Source organism: Erinaceus europaeus, chromosome 3, assembly GCF_950295315.1.
Source record: "Erinaceus europaeus chromosome 3, mEriEur2.1, whole genome shotgun sequence".
Lineage (NCBI taxonomy): Eukaryota > Metazoa > Chordata > Mammalia > Eulipotyphla > Erinaceidae > Erinaceus > Erinaceus europaeus.
This window is the reverse complement of record NC_080164.1, coordinates 65198793-65217579: the sequence shown is the minus strand read 5'-3', so window position 1 is coordinate 65217579 and position 18787 is coordinate 65198793. Positions and strand designations below refer to the sequence as shown.

At 46.5% G+C, this 18787-nt stretch overlaps 1 protein-coding gene across 1 annotated transcript in view; it reads left to right on the top strand.

Moving 5' to 3' along the window:
- Positions 1 to 18787, top strand: part of FBLN7 (fibulin 7) — a 59290-nt gene that overhangs the window by 9249 nt on the left and 31254 nt on the right. Inside the window, exon 2 of the mRNA XM_016192149.2 lies at positions 13328 to 13487. Within this exon, the coding sequence (XP_016047635.1) occupies positions 13328 to 13487 (160 nt within the window). The remainder of the gene's footprint in view (positions 1 to 13327; positions 13488 to 18787) is intronic.

Here is an 18787-nt window from a genome sequence, read left to right as displayed (position 1 = left end):
GCCATCCAACCAGCTCCAGTGCAAGGAAGTACATGAAGCAGCGGAAACCTGTGAAATGGGGTGTTTTATGACACAGTTACCTGGCACCTACCAGGGCCCAGGCACTGGAAATGAATTAGAAGAGGACCCTGCCTTTGGTTGTGAAAGAGTAGCTCTGGATCTGGAATTAGCAAAGCAGGATGGCAGTAGGGCCTGGCTGGGCCAACCCAGTCTTTCAGCTGTCAGTGGCTACGAGGGAGGCTGTGGCTGGCTGGTGAGGAGTGGCTTATTGGGTGCCTCTCTGTTCCACTCCATTCAAACTCCCAGTCTCCAGCAAGCTCACTAGGTTTCTCACAAAGTGGTGGTCGTGGGCCAAGGCTGAGCAGAATTCACAAGACTTCTTGAGACACAGCCTGAGAGCCAGGACCGAGCTTCCACTGCATTCTCTTGGCCAAAGCAAATCACAAGAGCAGCTCATATCCAGAGACGGGAAAACAAATGTTCCTCTTGGTGGGAAGAATTGGCAAAGTCTCTTTGCAGATGGTGTGGATGTGAGGAGGGAAGAGAACTGTGGGTAGTGCTGCAATCCTTCCACCTTAGTAACAAGGACGTTAAGTCCCCAAGCTACTTGTATTTATATGTGTGGGTGGAATCTGGATGAGGATAGGTGACAGGGAGGCTTTCCTAGCCTGCCTTTCTTTCTTTCTTTCTTTCTTTCTTTCTTTCTTTCTTTCTTTCTTTCTTTCTCCCTTTCTTTCTAAGCAGGAATGGGACTCTCAAGTTCTGTCAATGCTGGCTGGTTATAGAGAAGAATGCTGGCTCTTTTGCTCCTTGGAGCAGCTTCTGGCCCTCGAAGTGTCAGGCACTGAGTAGTGAGGGTGGGGGCTGAGATGTGGCCAGTGAGGAGGGAGGCAGGTCTAGGCGGTGTCTCTCAGTCGGCCTGGAGTCTAGTCAGGACACCATGGTCCTATCTAACACTAGATTAGCTTCTGAGCAGACCACTCCAGGAACCTAGAAAGCTGCTGCCCCTGCCATTTGGGTACCAGTTCTCCTGACACTTGCCCATGTTCACCTCCTCCGAGCTGCTGTAGAAGGAACCTCCATTTCCCATATGTGCCCACCACTCCCCTGACCCATAAGTACGATGGTGAGGCCACCAGATTCCTGCCAGCCTCCCCAAGGTTGTACAACTCTGAGGTCTTAGAGATGACAGAGTAGACTCCCTAGGTGGGTACAACTCATTATCCTTTCAAATTATTTTCTATGGTCTCAAATTGACTGAATAATGGCTCCCCAAATATGTCTATATTCTTTTTTTTCCCCCACTGGGGCTCTGTGCCAGCACTACGAATCCACTGCTCCTAGTGGCCTTTTTTATTGGATAGGACAGAGGGAAACTGAGAGAGGAGGGGCAGATAGAGAGGGAGACAGAAAGATAAACACCTGCAGACCTGATTCACCACTTGTGAAGCATCCCCCCTGCAAGTGGAGAGCCGGGGGCTTGAACCTGGATCTTTGTGCAGTCGTTGCTCTTAGTACTATGTATGCTTAACTAGATACATCAACACCCAGCCCACAAGGTGTCTATATTCTTTTATTTATTTATTTAATATTTATTTTCCCTTTTGTTGCCCTTTGTTGTTTTTTCATTGTTGTTGCAATTATTATTGTTGTTGTTGTTGTTATTTATGTCATTGTTAGATATGACAGAGAGAAATGGAGGGAGGAGGGGAAGACACAGAGGGGGAGATAAAGATAGACACCTGCAAACCTGCTTAACTGCCTGTGAAGCTACGCCCCTGAAGGTGGGGAGCCCAGGGCTCGAACTGGGATCCATGAGCGGGTCCTTGCACTTTGCGCCACCTGCGCTTAACCTGCTGCACTACCGCCCGACTCCCAAGATGTCTATATTCTTATCTTCAAAACCTGTGAATGAATCTGACCTTGATTTTGGCCCAGTGAAATCCTTGTTGGATTGTTGACCTACAAGAGTATGGGATCATAAATTTGAGTGATGGTAGGCTGCGAAGTTTACGTTGATTTGTTATAATTGTAAGAAATGCATGTGCTGGGCTGGGGAGACAGCCTAATGGTTATGCAAAAGATTCTCGTGCCTGAGGCTCCAAGGTCCCAGATTCATTCCCCAGCACCACTATAAGCCAGAGCTGAGCAGTGCTCTCGTCTTTCTGTATCTCTCTCTAAAATAAAATAAATAAAATATTAAAAGAAAGAAATGTATGTGCTCTGTCAGCTCGATGGCAAAGATTTTGCCTGTGCTGTTATGGGTGAGGAGCAGCCATGTATGGAGTTTAAGCAAAGTCATAGCGTCTGGCCCTAACCCCCATCTTTGGTAAGCATAGATTGCACAAGGATACAGTTCAGTGCTACTTCTGCAGTGCACACCAGGATGATTGATTTCTCTCAAATCTTTGGGTTTTTTTGTTTTCGCCTCCAGGGTCATTGCTGGGGCTCGGTGCCTGCACTACAAATCCACTGCTCCTGGAGGCCATTTTTCCCATTTTTGTTGCTCTTGTTGTTGCCCTTGTTGCTGTTATTGTCGCCATTGCTATTGTTGCTGGGTAGGACAGAGAGAAATTGAGAGAGGAGGGGGAGACAGTGAGGGAGAGGAAAAGAGAGACATCTGCAAACCTGCTTCACCATTCATGAAGCAGCCCCCTGCAGGTGGGGATCGGGGGCTTGAACCTGGATCCTTGCACTGTTCCTTATGCTTAGTACTGTGTATGCTTAACTGGGTGCACCACCACCACCCAGTCCCCCAGTGGAAGAGTTTCGTGAGTGATGAAGCAGGGCTTCAGGTGTTTCTCTTTCTCTCTATCTACCCCCTTTCTTCTGGATTTCTTTATATATTCAATAAACTAAAAAAATTAAAAATACCTTTATTATTATTTATGAGAGAGAGAGGGAGAGGGAGACATATAGAGAAAGAGATAGAGAAAAAGAGCCAGAGCATCACTCTGGCATATGCAATGCCAGGGATCAAACTCTGGAACTCATGCTTGAGAGGTCCACTCTCCATCCTCTACACCATCTCCCGGGTCAGCTGTCTGGTTTGTTTGTTTGTTTGTTTGTTTTTTGTTTTTACACATTGGGATAAGTCTCAAAAGGAAGTAATGGAAACATGTGGTTAGGAGCTCTTCAAATTGTGGAGAGTGATGAGGACAAGGCCTCCATATCAGGTGGACTCCAGCAAGGGACTGGGGTTGGCATTGTTAAAGGCCAAGTTTGCAGGTGAATGTGGCAACTGAGCAAAAGCTAGCTGAGCAGCAAGCAGTTGGACCAGTGTTGTTAAAATTCGGTGGCTCTAGCTGGCCGGGCTAGCTTCACGGGTGGGTAACAGAGACGACCAGAGACATACGGCTGGGCAGGGAAGCTGTATTTCTTTATTCAGGAACAACGATTTATAAACTAAGACAAACTAATCACCAAACAGAACTCTGCTGCCTCTTTCCCCCGCGACGGCGCCAAGCACTCTCTAACTCTTCAACTCTGGAACTCTCAAACTCTGGAACCCTCCCGGGGTTCCTTGGGGCAGGGCCAAGCGGGCCCACGAAACTAGCAGGACTGATCCAAATTTTCTTGGCAGGGGGAGAGCTAGAACAACCCAATGTAAAGCATACAACAATTCCCCCTTTTCTTTTTAACTAAATGACTACAGTATCAAGGGTGTGGGGTGAACAGAAACCTATGTCGTACAGGCATTTTTAAAAAAAGAAACTGGCACAAACATGGAGAAACATGTAAGCAAGTAACAAGAACCAGTGTGCTGCCAAGGGAAGGCCTGAGGGGGCCATGTTTTGTCTCTGTGGGCAAAACTTTATCAGCTTAAAAAAAAACATTTCTTGCCTCTGGGGGGTGTACTTGCCTCGACAGGCATTTGCATGGGGGTGGGGAACGGCCTAGAGTCCCAAAGGCAGCTGGCTGCAATACTTACTATGAAACAAAACTTATTAGCATAACCATAGCGCAATCTAACGTTTATAATAGAGAAGGAATTTGAGACTTTTACATATCAACAATGTCTTTTTAACTTTTGTTACACCCATTCAAGATGGAGACACACCCTAGGTGTGCGCAGGAAAGGAAACCTCAGGCATGAGAATAATTAGCATAGCCATTGTGCGATCTACCATTTCTAATAGAGAAGGTAATCGAGAGTTTTACATATCAACGAGTCTATTTAACCTTTTGTTTAGACCAATTTAGTTAAAATATATTGATTGTTAACTAATTTTTACCTCAGACTTTAAATGTAAGTTAATTTTATCTTTATGAGAATTATGTTGAAAACCTTTTTCATTTAACTTTGACTAGTAAGAATTTAGCCTTAAAGTTACTGTTTACCAAACTTTAAACATACACATAAACATGGTCATTAATGCACAAAGGAGAGAAACCTTTGTTACGAAGACATGTCATTTCAAACATGAATTTAGATATGTACTGTCTTAGTTGTTGGGGGGGGTGCATTGTCCAGTGGTGGTCTCTTGGGCAGCTTCACTTTTAGGAATTGCAGGTTGCGATCTCTGTACAAATCTCTGCGTACTCTAGCTTGTCTGACTTCAGACCGGACCGGCAGCTGGAGATCTCGTGTGCCCAGTTTCGGCAAGGAGCCCGGGGGTCCGGGAGGTCCGGGATCATTCCAGAATTCATAGCATGAGGGCGGGCAGGCCAGCCTTGTAGAAGGCGTGGGCCTAGGTGCCCAGGGGTGGCGGCCATGATAGGCCGCCGCGGCCCTGCCCCATGGCCCTGCCATGTCTGCTGCCTTGCTCGCAGTGGCCGAGCAGCATGGAGGGATCACACGTCCAGTGCCCTGCGCCACGCGGTGGAGAGCCGGCTTCTGTGGGCTGGCCTGCGTGCTGGCATTGGGCTCCTGCGTGGTGGCATCAGGCTCCTGCGTGATGGCATCGGGCTCTAGCGTGTTGGCATCGGGCTCCTGTGTGGTGGCATCGGGCTCCTGCATGTTGGCATCGGGCTCCTGCGTGCTGGCGTCAGCCTCCTGCAGGCTGCGGGGCTGCGGGGCTGCGGGGCTGCGGGTGCGGTGCGCGGGGTTGTCTGGGCGCAGCCAGCTGGCTGGCTGTTTAACCAGGTGGAAACAGCAGCTCCGCTCCGCGCCTCGCCTCCCGCCTGCTGGCTATTCCCGCTGGCTGTTCTGAGTTCGCCCCAGCGAGTGGAAACCACAGAGTGGTCCAGAGATAAATGTTCCAGAAACAGCAAAGCAGTCTCGTGAAGAAAGATCAGAGGCCTTTGGAGATCTCTTCACAAGCAGAAGAGAAGGCCATAGTACATAGGTAGCCAAATTGTCTTTACTTATCTGAGAGATGCGCAGGTCAGGTCCACGTGGGCGCCATTTGTTGTTAAAATTCGGATGGCGGGGGTCGGGCGGTGGCGCAGTGGGTTAAGCGCATGTGGTGCAAAGCGCAGGGACCGGCGTAAGGATCCCGGTTTGAGCCCCAGGCTCCCCACCTGCAGGGGAGTCGCTTCACAGGCGGTGAAGCAGGTCTGCAGGTGTCTATCTTTCTCTCCCCTTCTCTGTCTTCCCCTCCTCTCTCCATTTCTCTCTGTCCTATCCAACAACGAATTGTGTCAACAAGGGCAATAATAATAACCACGACGACAACGAAGCTACAACAAGGGCAACAAAAGGGGGAAAAAAATGGCCTCCAGGAGCGGTGGATTCATGGTGCAGGCACCGAGCCCAGCAATAACCCTGGAGGAGAAAAAAAAAAAAAAATTCGGATGGCTCCAGCTGGCCGGGCTAGCTTCACGGGCGGGTAACAGAGACGACCAGAGACATACGGCTGGGCAGGGAAGCTGTATTTCTTTATTCAGGAACAACGATTTATAAACTAAGACAAACTAATCACCAAACAGAACTCTGCTGCCTCTTTCCCCCACGACGACGGCGCCAAGCACTCTCTAACTCTTCAACTCTGGAACTCTCGAACTGTCGAACTCTGGAACCCTCCTGGGGTCCCTTGGGGCGGGGCCAAGCAGGCCTGCGAAACTAGCAGGACTGATCCAAATTTTCTTGGCAGGGGGAGGGCTAGAACAACCCAATGTAAAGTATATAACAGACCAGTAGGGTCCTGAGCTCCCACACATGTCGTCCATGCACTTCTCATTCATTCATGCAAATAAACACCTGTGTGTACACAAACCCCATCCTCCCTGAAGAGGATCCCAAATCATCTATGATTTTTTTTTAATTTCTTTATTGGGGATTTAATGGTTTTCAGTAACAGTAAAATTCAATAGTTTGTACATGTGTAACATTTCCCAGTTTTCCACATAACAATACAACACATTCTAGGTCCTCCTCTGCCATCATGTTGCAGGACCTGAACCCTCCCCCCAAGCCCAGAGTCTTTTACTTTGCTGCAATTATGATTGATTGATTGATTGATTGATTGATTGATTTTGTCCTCAAGCACACAGAGGACCCAGCCTCATGCCTGCAAAGAGATAGCCACCCTCTCTAACGTGATCCCCGTCATCATGCCTCATCAGGGCCTGGAGAAGGTGTGCTGGAATTTAAATGTTGGATGTGTCACTGTGGCTCAGTGATTTCCTAGGCTTCTTTGCCTGTAAAGGGGGTGTCTTATTGCAGCCACACTCAGACCTGTCCTGAGCATCTACCATGATACTTATGTGAGGTGCGGTTGCGGTGCTAATACTTGGCTCTCATCCCTGAGTCTATAATCTTTTTTACAAAATGGCAGTGGGGGGAGGGCAGGTCATAGCACACCTGGTTAATGTGTGTAATGTGCACAATGACCTGGGTTCAACCCCTAGTCCCCACCTGCAGGGGGAAAGCTTCTCAAGTGGTGAAGAAGTGCTGCCGGAGTCCTCTGTCTCTTCCCCTCTCTAGCTCCCCACCCCCTCTAAATTTCTCTCTAGCTCTATTAAATAAATAAATAAATAATAGATATAAAAGAAAAATGTAAATGCCAGGAAGGGAGCTTGGAGTGTAAATATAAAATCATGGGCAGCCAACATCATAAAACTTATCCCAGATGCCCTGAGCACTCCAGTTGGAGGGCTCCTGTGGTTCATTTTATGTGCCACTTGGCTAGGAAACAGTACCCAGATATTTGGTGAAATGTCGATCTAGATGTTGCTGTGAAGGTGCTTTTAGATGTGACTGGTGTTAAATCAGTAGCCTTGGAGGAAAACAGATTGCCCTCCATAATGCCTCTGAGTCTGAGTTCCCCTGAGGAGAGAGGGGTTTGCTTCCAGGCTGATTTTGGAGCAACATCAACTATTCCCTAGATCTCCAGCCTACTGGCGGATCCTGCAGGTTTTGATTTATTGGCCCCTGCAACTGCATGAATCAGTTCCTTAAAATAAGTCCCTCAGGGACCAGGAGAGGGCTCATCCAGCAGGACACTTTATCATGTTCAAAGAGCCCGTGGGAGCCCCTGATCACCACATGGGACACCATGCAGGGGGCAAGCTTAACAAGTTGTAGAGCAGAGCTGTGGCATCTCTCCTCTCTATCTCTCATTCTAAAAAAATAAAGAAAAAGAAAGACTTACTGAGAGTTGTGGAATCATGTAGGTGGAAAGCCCCAGCGAAAATCCTAGCTGTAAAACAAACACAAAATAATAAGTCTCTCATTATCTCTCAGATGCATATAAATGTACCGTGTGTACATGAATATATGATGGTCCCATAAGTCTTTTCAATCCTATGGCTATGTTTCTCTGGAGAAACCCCAACTAATAAAAGGATCTTGGGCAAATTCCCAAGCAGAATTTTCTCATTTTCCCCAGAAGCATCCACTTACCCCTCCTCTTCTGTGTGGGTGCTGAGTTGGGGTCACTGAGAGGACACAAGTCAAAGTTGTAACTCTCAGGCCCAGGTGGCTAAGCACATGTTACCATGCACAAGGAAGTTCAAACTTCCATTCCCCACCTGCAGGGGGAAGCTTCATGAGCAGTGAAGCAGTGTTACAGGTGTCTCTATCTTTCCCTCTCTATCTTCCTTTTCCCTCGCAGTTTCTTTCTGCCTGTCAAATAAAAAAGAAAGGGGGTGGAGAAAAAAAATTGACCACTAGGAGCCTCTGCAATAACCCTGGTAGCAGTAAAATAATAATAATTTTTTTTAAGTTGTGGGAGTCGGCAGTAGCACAGTGGGTTAAACACACGTGGCGCAAAGTGCAAGGACTGGCGGAAGGATCCCGTTCAAGCCTCCGGCTCCCCGCCTGCAGGGGAGTCACAGGTTTGCAAGTGTCTTTCTCTCCTCCTGTGTGCCTTCCCCTCCTCTCCACTTCTCTCTGTCCTGTCCAACAACGATGATGTCAGTAACAACAATAATAACTACAACAATAAAACAAGGGCAACAAAAGGGAAAATAAATAAATAGATATATAAAAAAGAAATAGTCACTGTGAGAAAGACCTTTAATGCAGGTCATGTAAAAACAAAGGCCTCAGTGATAACCCTTCTCATCCCCCCCCTTCTCCACACACACAGAGTTTCACGCATACCCTCTAGTGCCTAGAAGCAGCTCTGGGTCTCTAAGTGCAATTTAAGTTGAGCTCAGAGGTCAGGAAATAGCTTACCTGGTAGATCACACACTCCAGGGAGGACCTGGGTTCAAACTCCCACACAGCATGGCAGTGTTATGTGTAGTCTTCTCTGTCTGACTGTCAGTCTGTCTATCTATCTCATTCTCTCTTTTCCTCTTTGCTTTTCTCTCCTCTGTGTGCCTCTATCTGTCTCTCTCCCTCTCTGTCTCTATCTGAGGTTGAAAGAGGGAATAGCAAGAGTCCTCAGGGAGTGGTGGATTCCTACAGGGAATCATTATCTGGGAAAACAGGCCCCAGATAAATCAGTTGAGCTTAAACATCAGGAGTCCTGGATTGGCTGTGTGAGAAGGGTCAGATCTACAAATTTGGCATGGGGACAGTGTAAGGTAGGGGTGGTGGGACATACATGGTCTTTGGGTGGGCCCTGGACCAGTAAGTTCAGACTTGGGTTCATCTCTACTGGGAACTGGGTAGTCTCAGCAAAATGGGAGCATTGTAAACTCTGAGGGGTCTCCTCTGGACCCACCACAGTAAATATTCTAATAGATGAAGGGAAGATGGACAAGGTTTTCCCTGGGGCTGAGCTGCAGTAAGTAGAGTATAGTTCTGTGGCCTCCCAGTTCCTGAAAGCCTTTGGGCCAGCCTGCACCTTCCAAGCTCCCAACATTGACCTGTGTGTTCCTCAGTTATCTCTGCTGCCTCCAACCTAGCAAGAGCTAGGTGGGGTGACTTCTGTTACTAATTCTCTCCCAGTTGTTCTCTGCATAACACTGCCTATGGTGGTGAATTAGAGGAAGTGAAGTGTAACGAAATGAAGATAACATAATGGTCTTTTCTCCTCAACAGTGCAAGTGTTTCACTGAGTGTCTTTTTCTTGGTTCTATTGCAAAGAAGTTGGTCTCACTCAAAGAAATGGTCTTTCTGTGGCCTGGGAGATGGCCCAATGGATGAAACATTGGGCTTTCAATATGAGGTCGCAAATTCCATCCCTGGCATCACATGTGTCAGAGTGATATCTCTCTGAGTGTTATCTCTCTCCCCTCTCTCTTCCTCACTCACTAGTAAATAAATCTTTTTTTTTTTTTAAATGGTCATTTTTTTATTAATCAGTTTATTGAGGAAAATGTTGATTTACAAAACTATTGCCTCCACTGCACATGTTCCCAACCTGGAATTTTCACAGAAGTCAGAAGTCCACTCCTATGAGTTATTTCCCATGGTTCATAGAGTTATCAATCCTTAGTGCAAATTAACCAATAAAACCCTTCACTGCACAGAGTGAAGAACAAATAAGGCCCTCGAGAATTCCCTGGGGTGTAGATGGCTAAGGGTTGGGGTGGGGCCTTGGAGGTAGAGGGATGGGTAATTATCAGGGTTTGCAGCTCAGTAACTAAACCCCATGATTTGGGGCAAGTTGCCAGACTTCCATCCTCTGTACCTTTACCTGTGGAGTAGAGATGGTCCCAGGCCTTCACTTCGTGGCAGCCAGCCAGCTGTACTCTTTGAAATGACAAATAACTCTGTAAATACATTGTGGAGATCTTCACAAATGTAAAATTGCACAGAAGCCACAAAGTATATGAAAGCAACTTTTTTTTTCTTGCCTCCAGGGTTGTCATTGGGGCTTGGTGCCAACACTACAAACCCACTGCACCTGGAAGCCATTTTTTTCCTTTTTTTTTTTTTTGATTGGATAGGACAGAGAGAAATTAAGAGAGGAGGGGAGGCAGAGAGAGAGAGAGAGAGACCTCCTGACCTGCTTCGCTGCTTGTGAAGTGTCCCCCCCTTCAAGGGGGAATGAGAGCTCCAGCCCTGATCCTTGCTGTTAGTACTATGTACACTTAACCGGTGCACTACCGCCCAACCCCCACCCTTTTTTTTCCAGGGTGGGGAATGTGGACATGAGAAGTCAGGTCTGGCGGGATGGCGTGTGCTAGTGGGGAATGGCAGGAGGTCACTCTGGTGCCCTGGAAGCTGCATAGGAAGGACTGCCATGGAGGAAGAAGAAGGCAAACAAACAAAACTTCTCTTCCCAGCAATCACATTTGGGGGTGAGCCCAGTCAGGCTTTGGCTAGGATAGTGTCCAAGGAACCCCCATGGATTAATGAGTTCCAGGGGCAACTGGGGATTCAACTTAGTCAAAAGCGTCCATTGACTCAGGCCAGTGAGTCATGTGGTGAGCTGTCCACAGCACAGTGGCCTGGCAGCCTCCCTAGGATAGAAGCTCAGGCCGTCCCCACCCGGCGTAGGCTCCATGATGGGCAGGCAGCCACGTGCCTCCCAGCCACCTTGCTGATGTTTAGAACATTTGCTAAAAAAAGAACCATGTACAAAAAGTAATTTCAAAAAAAGGTCTTTTTTTTAAATTCTTGCCATCAGGGTTATTGATGGGGTTCTGTGTTTGCACAACAAATCTACCACTTCCAGTATCTTCCTTTTTTACCTTCTTATTTATTTTTTACTTTTGATAGAGACAGAGAATCTGAGAGGGAAGGGGGCGAGAAGAAGGGAAAGAGAAAGAGAGACACCTATAGCACTACTTCACTGCTAGTGAAGCTTCCTCGTTACCCCCAGCAAGTGAGGACTGGAAGTTCGAACCTAGGTCCTTGTGCATGCTGATGTGTGCGCTCTGCTGATGCACTACCACCCAGACTGCTAAAATAACATTTAAAATTGTCCATAAGCTCCAGAATCCCAGGTTCAATCCCCCGCACCACCATAAGCCAGAGCTGAACAGTGCTCTGGTTAAAAAAAATAAATAAGGGAGTCGGGCGGTAACACCAGCGGGTTAAGTGCACATGGCACAAAGCGCAAGGACCGGCCTAAGGATTCCAGTTTGAGCCCCTGGCTCCTCACCTGCAGGGGAGTCGCTTCACAGGCAGTGAAGCAGGCCTGCAGGTATCTTTCTCCCCCCCTGTCTTTCTCTCCTCTCTCCATTTCTCTCTGTCCTATCCAACAGCGAATGACATCAACAACAATAATAACCACAACAAGACTACAACAACAAGGACAGCAAAAGGGGGAAAAAATGGCCTCCAAGAGCAGTGGATTCATGGTGCAGGCACCAAGCCCCAGCAATAACCCTGGAGGCAAAAAATAAATACGGAAAAATTACCCATAAGCCTGTCCCTAGAGATACCATCAATATCTTCCAGAGGTTCTGACTTCCATGCAGCTAAGAATCAGGTTATAGAGCCTGACTGACACACTCCCCAGAGACTTCTCCAAGGTGAAGATCCTATCCCTAACCAGAGCACTGTTTTTAACCAGAGCACTGTTCAGCTCTGGCTTATGGTGGTGTGGGGGATTGAACCTGGGATTCTGGAGCTTATGGACAATTTTAAATGTTATTTTAGCAGTCTGGGTGGTAGTGCATCAGCAGAGCGCACTCCATGGTCCCTGCTTTGCTTCTTTTCATGTCCTGGCTCTTGGAGGTGATTAAGATAAGAAACCTTGAGATTTGTGTCACTAAGTATGATGCTGGATGTTGCTTTAAATTAGTTTTTATTATGTAAGCATGAGCCCCCTTTTTTTCTGTTTTCTTAAATCTTAAACCTTTTTAAAAATGACAAGAGGGGAGCGGGTGGTGGCATACTCGGTTAAGCGCATACGTTATCAATTTCAAGGACCCAGGTTTGAGCTCCCACTCCACATCTACAGGAGGGAAGCTTCATGAGCGGTCAAACAAGCCTGTGGGTATCTGTTATTCTCTCTCCCTCTCTATCTCCCCCTCCCAATTTCTCTCTGTCCTATCAAACTAGAAAAGAAAAGAAAGGAAGGAAAGGGGAAAGAAAGGAAGGAAGAGGAAACATGGCCACGGGGAGCTGTGGATTTGTAGTGCAGGCACCAAGATTGAGTGATAACCCTGGTGGCAAATATACAAGTAAATAAATACCAGAGGTGGGGCTGGCAGGATAGCTCACCAGGGAGGGTGCCTGCTTCACAATACTCATGGCCTGGGTTCAAGCTCAGCCCTCACCACACTGGGAAGAGTTTTGTTGCTATGGCATATTTCCTTCTCTCCCTCTGTCTTAAAAAGTGGACCTAGAGTGGTGAAGCCCCAGCAATGACAAAAATGAATACATAATAAGCAAATCAATCAGATGATAGTTCCTGGGTTTCAGCACTAAAAACAAAACAAACCAGGAAAAAAAAAAAAAAAGGTTAGGAACTGAGGTTGACTTTTATTGATACTTTATTGTTGACATTAACTGGTTACAGTTTTAAAGTCTAAGAATTACTAGGCATCTCTGTTTTACCATCCAGCTGCTATGATAAACTGGCTTGTTTATTTTGTAATGAAGAAAACAGAGCATCATGCTAGTTATATGTGGCCCTGGGGACTGAGCCTGGGGTCTCAGGCATGCAAAGAATTTGCTCTACCCTCTGACCTCCCCACCAGCTGCCAATTCATCCAGTTTCAAGAACGCTAAGAGAGAAGGGAAGAATGAGTGAAAGCGAGTAAGTCAGTTTACCAATGCCCAGGTTTCAGAGCATTAATTTTAGAGAGAAGAACTAGGGAGAGTGTTTTCTGGGTAGGAGCGTTCAAAGTATTGCTCTATGACCCAGTCATTTAGAGTCATCACTCCCAACCTTTGCTGTGTAGATGGGACTTTTGGTTTGGTTGAAGCGTAAACTAAGGCTATGGTATGTATACTTGGGGGCTGTGCCTAGTCTGGTGACCTTACTGAACAGATGTTGCCCACCATCTGTAAGGCTCAGCAGGGAAGGTAATCTTGTGATCGTGTAGGTCTGAAGAAACCACAGCGAATGGTGATGGTGGTTTCTCTCTCCAGAACTGCCTCAACAAGCAGCAACTCCTCACAGCTATTCGTCAGCTGCAGCAACTACTGAAAGGTCAGGAGACCCGCTTCGCAGAGGGAATCCGCAGCATGAAGAGCCGGCTGGCTGCGCTGCAGACCTCTGTGAGCAAAGCGGGCCCAGACAGCCCCCCAGGTGAGTCCCCAAATCAGCCCTGCTAGGCTCACCTTCCCCAGTGGGCCCTCTTCTCATCTCATCCTGCCCATACCATGGCTCTCAATGGATTCTCAGCCCTTTCCCTGCCTAGCTTACTTCTGATTTATTATTATTACTATCATTGTTGTTGTTATCATTATTACCTCCAGGGTTATTGCTGGGGCTCGGTGCCTGCATCAGGAATCCACTGCTCTTGGAGGCCATTTTTTCCCATTTTGTTGCCCTTGTCATTAGTTGTTATTGTTGCCGTTGATGTGGTTGTTATTGGACAGGACAGAGAGAAATGGAGAGAGGCGAGGAGACAGAGAGGGGGAGATAAAGATAGACACCTGCAGATCTGCTTCACCGCCTGTGCAGATGAAGAGCCTGGAGCTCGAATCGGGATTCTTACGCAGGTCCTTGTGCTTTACGCCATGTGCGCTTATTAACCCGTTGTGCTACCGCCAGATCCCTATTATTATTTTTAAACACTGACTAGTAAGAAGTATACAGAATGAAGGGAGTCGACGAGTAGTGCAGTGAGTTAAGCGCACTTGGCCCAAAGCTTAAGGACCGGCGGAAGGATCCCGGTTCCAGCCCTTGGCTCCCCACATGCAGAGGAGTCGCTTCACAGGCAGTGAAGCAGGTCTGCAGGTGTTTTTCTCTCCTCCTCTCTGTCTTCCCCTCCTCTCTCTATTTCTCTCTGTCCTATCGAACAATGATGACATCAATAACAACAAGAATAATAACTACAACAACAATAAAAAGACAACAAGGCAACAAAAGGGAAAATAAATATAAAAAAATTTTAAATAAAATAAATTTTAAAAAGAAGTATACAGAATGTTAAAAAGCATCTGATTTGGCTGGGGCTATTTATCAACCTGCTAACATCCATATCTAGCAGAGAAGCAATTATAGAAGCCAGACCTTCCCCCTTCTGCACCCCATAAAGAATTTTGATCTAGGGGGCCAGGTGGTGGCATACCTGGTTGAGTCCACACATTACAATGTGCAAGGACCCAGATCCATGCCTCTTAGTCCCCAGCTGCTGAAGAGAAAACTTCACAGGTGGTGAAACAGTGCTGCAGGTGTCTCCCTATCTCTCCCTTAGTCTTTCCCTCCCCTCTCAATTTCTCTCTGTTTCCATCCTAAATAAATGAGTAAATAATTTTTTAAAAAAAGAATTTTAGTCCATACTCCCAGAGGGATAAAAAATAAGAAAGCTTCCAGTGGAGGAGATGAGACACAGAACTCTCGTAGTGGGAACTGTATGGAATTGTACCCCTGTTATCTTACAATCTTGTTAATCATTATTAAATCAATAATAAAATTTTTAATTAAAAATCTGTTTTAATATAGTGCAGGGGAGCAGACGCAGAACCTCATGCATGTGCAGTATTGCCGAGTGGCCTTCCTGGTCCAATTTTCATTCTAAATATTTTGAGAAAGGGAAAGGGAAAGAGACCGAAGCACACTGTTCTGCCACCATCCATGGAGCCCCTCACCCACAGGGCTGTCCATGGTGCTCCCGTGTGGTGCCAGGGATCAAGTCCATGACCTCATGTGTGGTAAGGCAGGTGCTTTACCTGTTGAGTCCTCTCCTACCCCCTACCCCCACAGACCTTCTCACTCCAGGCTTAGTGACTCTCATGTCTACATGTTAGCCTTACAGAACTGTCCAAAGGCACTACTTTCAGAGCCTGAACTGCTTCTCCTTTCTCCACCCCTGACCAGGTAAGCCAGTTGATCCGTGTGTGTGTGTGTGTGTGTGTGTGTGTGTGTGTGTGTGTGTGTGTGTGTGTGTTTGAATTTAAGAGACTTTTTTGGCTTTTTAAAGATTTTTTTATTAGTGATTTACAAAAGTATAAGATAATAATGATATAATTCCCCACAGTTGCCCATTCCTACCACCAGTCCTGTGTCCCCATCCCCTTCATTGGAAACTGCAGTTCTTCTCCCAAGGTCACAGATATGGGCTGACTATATATGGCCCATTTTTTCTACAGACCTGCCTTCACTTCCTTTCTGAGTCACACCTACACTTAATTATTACTACTTCCAAGCATCCTTCCTTTTTCCTCTTCTCTCTCAAGGGAAACAGTGCCTGGCTTCCTCTGATGTCTTCCAGATTTGTTTCCTTTTCAGTGATGATATAAAAACAAAGATTCAGGGAGGTCAGGTAATAGCACAGTGGGTTAGATGCAATGGTGTGAAGCCCAAGGACCAGCTTAAAGATCCCAGTTTGAACCCTAACACACCTGCAGGGCTGTCACTTCACAAGCAGTGGAGCAGGTCTGCAGGTGTCTGTCTTTCTCTCTCCCTCTCTGTTTTACCCTCCTCTCTCAATTTCTCTCTGTCTTATTCAACAACAACAGCAATAACAGTGACAAAAATAACAGTCACAACAACTATGAACGGCAAGGGCAACAAAAGGGAAAAAATAGCCTCCAGGAGCAGTGCAGGCACCGAGCCCTGGCGGCCAAAAAAACAAATATTCAGATGTGGGTAGATAGAATAATGGTTATGCAAAAAGACTCTTATGCCTGAGGCTCAGAAGTCCTGGGTTCAGTCCCTCCTACCACCACAAACCCTACCACCATAAACCAGAGCTCTGGTAAAAAAAAGAAAAAAGGTGGTCCGGGAGATGGCACAGTGGATAAAGCATCTGACTCTCAAGCATGAGGTCCTGAGTTCAGTCCCCAACAGCACATGTACTAGGGTGATGTCTGGTTCTTTCTCTCTCCTCCTATGTTTCTCATTAATAAATAAATAAAATCTTTAAAAAAGAAAAGAAAAGAAAAAAGATGGGTGTTGGGCGGTAGCGCAGCAGGTTAAGTGCACGTGACACAAAGCTCAAGGACCTGAGTAACTGGTTAGAGCCCCCCGGCTCCCCACCTGCAGGGGAGTCACTTCACAGGTGGTGAAGTAGGTCTGCAGGTGTCTGTCTTTCTCTCCCCCTCTCTGTTTTCCCCTCCTCTCTCCATTTCTCTCTGTCCTATTCAACAACGATGACATCAATAACTACAACAACAATAAAACAACAAGGGCAACAAAAGGGGAAAAATTTTTAAAATAAAAACAAAAGAAATGAAAGAAAAGTAAATAAATAAGTAAATTAAGAAAGGTTCCTGGTGACAGATGTTTCAGCTCCCAGTGGAACTGGGGTTCAGAGCTCTCTGGTCATCTTCCCCTATTATTTCACCCTTCTGGGAGTATGGGCCAATTTTTTGGGGGGTGGGGTGGGGTAGGGGATGCAAAAGGAAGGAATTCTGCCTTCTGTAACTGCTTCTCTGCTGGACCTGGATGTCCAGATTGATCCATGTCGCCAGCCTGAAGAGACTATTTTTTAGAGCAGCTTTCAACTCACAGTACAAGAGCCAATGAAATAGCTCACTTGGATAGTGTGCTATTTTGTCATGTGCCCCACCCAGGTTTGAGCCCAGGCCCCATCACATTGAAGGAAGCTTCAGTGCTATGGTATCTCTCTCTCTCTCTCTTTGCTTCTCTGTCTCTAAGAAAATATTCACAGCACAATTAAAGAGAAAGTACAGAGATGCCCACATGGAGTTTCCCTTAACACATACAAGTCTCCCCACCATCAGCGTCCCACCCCAGTGTCGCACACCTGGTACTATACATGCTCTCATGGGGTCAGAGTTGCCTGCAATTCCTGGAACTTTAAAAGAAGAACCTGCAGGAGGTCATTTATGAACTTCCTTGGTGGTGTTTGAGGTTTCTGCCCACTAGCACATACAGAAATCTAGCTTTTGTTAATTAATAATTCTCTTGTCTCCACTCCCAGAGCTTTTCTCTCCTAAACCATGGGAGACTATTAAAGAGTGGCTGATTCTGGGAGTCGGACGGTAGCACAGCTGCTTAAGTGCACGTGGTGCAAAGGACTGGTGGTAAGGATCCCGGTTCGAGACCCCGGCTCCCCACCTGCAGGGGAGTTGCTTCACAAGCGGTGAAACAGGTCTGTAGGTGTCTACCTTTCTCTCCCCTTCTCTGTCTTCCCCTCCTCTCTCCATTTCTCTCTGTCCTATCCAACAACAACGACATCAACAACAATAATAACTATGACAATAAAGCAAGGGCAACAAAAGGGAATAAATAAATATGTTTTAAAAAAGATTGGCTGATTCTTTGTCTCCTTTTAAAAAATTTATTTATTTTTATTATTTTTTAGAATATGGTTCTTTTTATATTTTGCTACTATATTTATTTATTGGATAGAGACATCCAGAAATTGAGAGGGAAGGGGGAGATAGAAAGGGAGAAAGACAGAGACACCTACCACCCGGGTCCTTGCACATTGTAATGTGCACTCAACCAAGTGAGTCACCATCCAGCCCCAATATTTTATTTATTTTTAATGAAGGAATACAAAAAGAAGACACAAGGAGGGAGGGAGGGAGAGGGAGAGGGAGAGAGAGAGAGAGACCAAAATAAGCACTGCTCAGCTGTGTCTTATGGTGGTGCTGGGGATTGAACCTGGGACCTTTGGTGCCTCAGGCATGAAGGTCTTTTTCATGACCATTATTCTATCTCCCCAGCCCTCTCTCTTTTTTTTTAAACTGTCACCATGGATTTATGTATCTTCTGGGGGAGGGGAGCAGACTACTCTTGAATCCCCAGTGCATAGCAGTGGGGCAGGAGGAATGGGGTTGGGGGGGGGGCAGCACCTGATCGTGGGAAATTGCAGGTAGTGGGAAAATCATCTTTTACCTTCTCTTATCCCAAAGGGTGTTTGCTGAAAATCAAGAATAATTTCTTTTTCTTTTTTTTTAATTATCTTTAAAATATTTTAAAATTTTATTTTGGAAGGAAAGACAGCACAGCATAGCACCAAAGCTTCCAAAGCTGGGTCTTGCACATGGCCAAGCAGCCCCCCCCACCACCACCACTAAGGGAAGCTATTTTGCAAGACCAAGAGTTTTATATTTTCAAATTTTTAATTTTACAGTAACCACAGCACTGCTCAGCTTTGGTATACAGTGGTAGCAGGGATTGAACCTGGCTCTTCTGGGACCTCCAGCATGCAAGTCCTGTGCACTAACATACTGAGTTGTCTTTTAGGCCCGTGAGTAGATTTACAGGGACTGAAGCAGCAGGCTTCAGTTATTATTATTGCCATTGTTGATGTTGTTCGTTGTTGGATAGGACAGAGAGAAATGGAGAGAGGAGGGGAAGACAGAGAGGGGGAGAAAAAGATAGACACCTGCAACCTGCTTCACTGCCTGTGAAGCGACTCCCCTGAAGGTGGGGAGCCGGAGGCTCAAACCGGGATCCTTACGCTG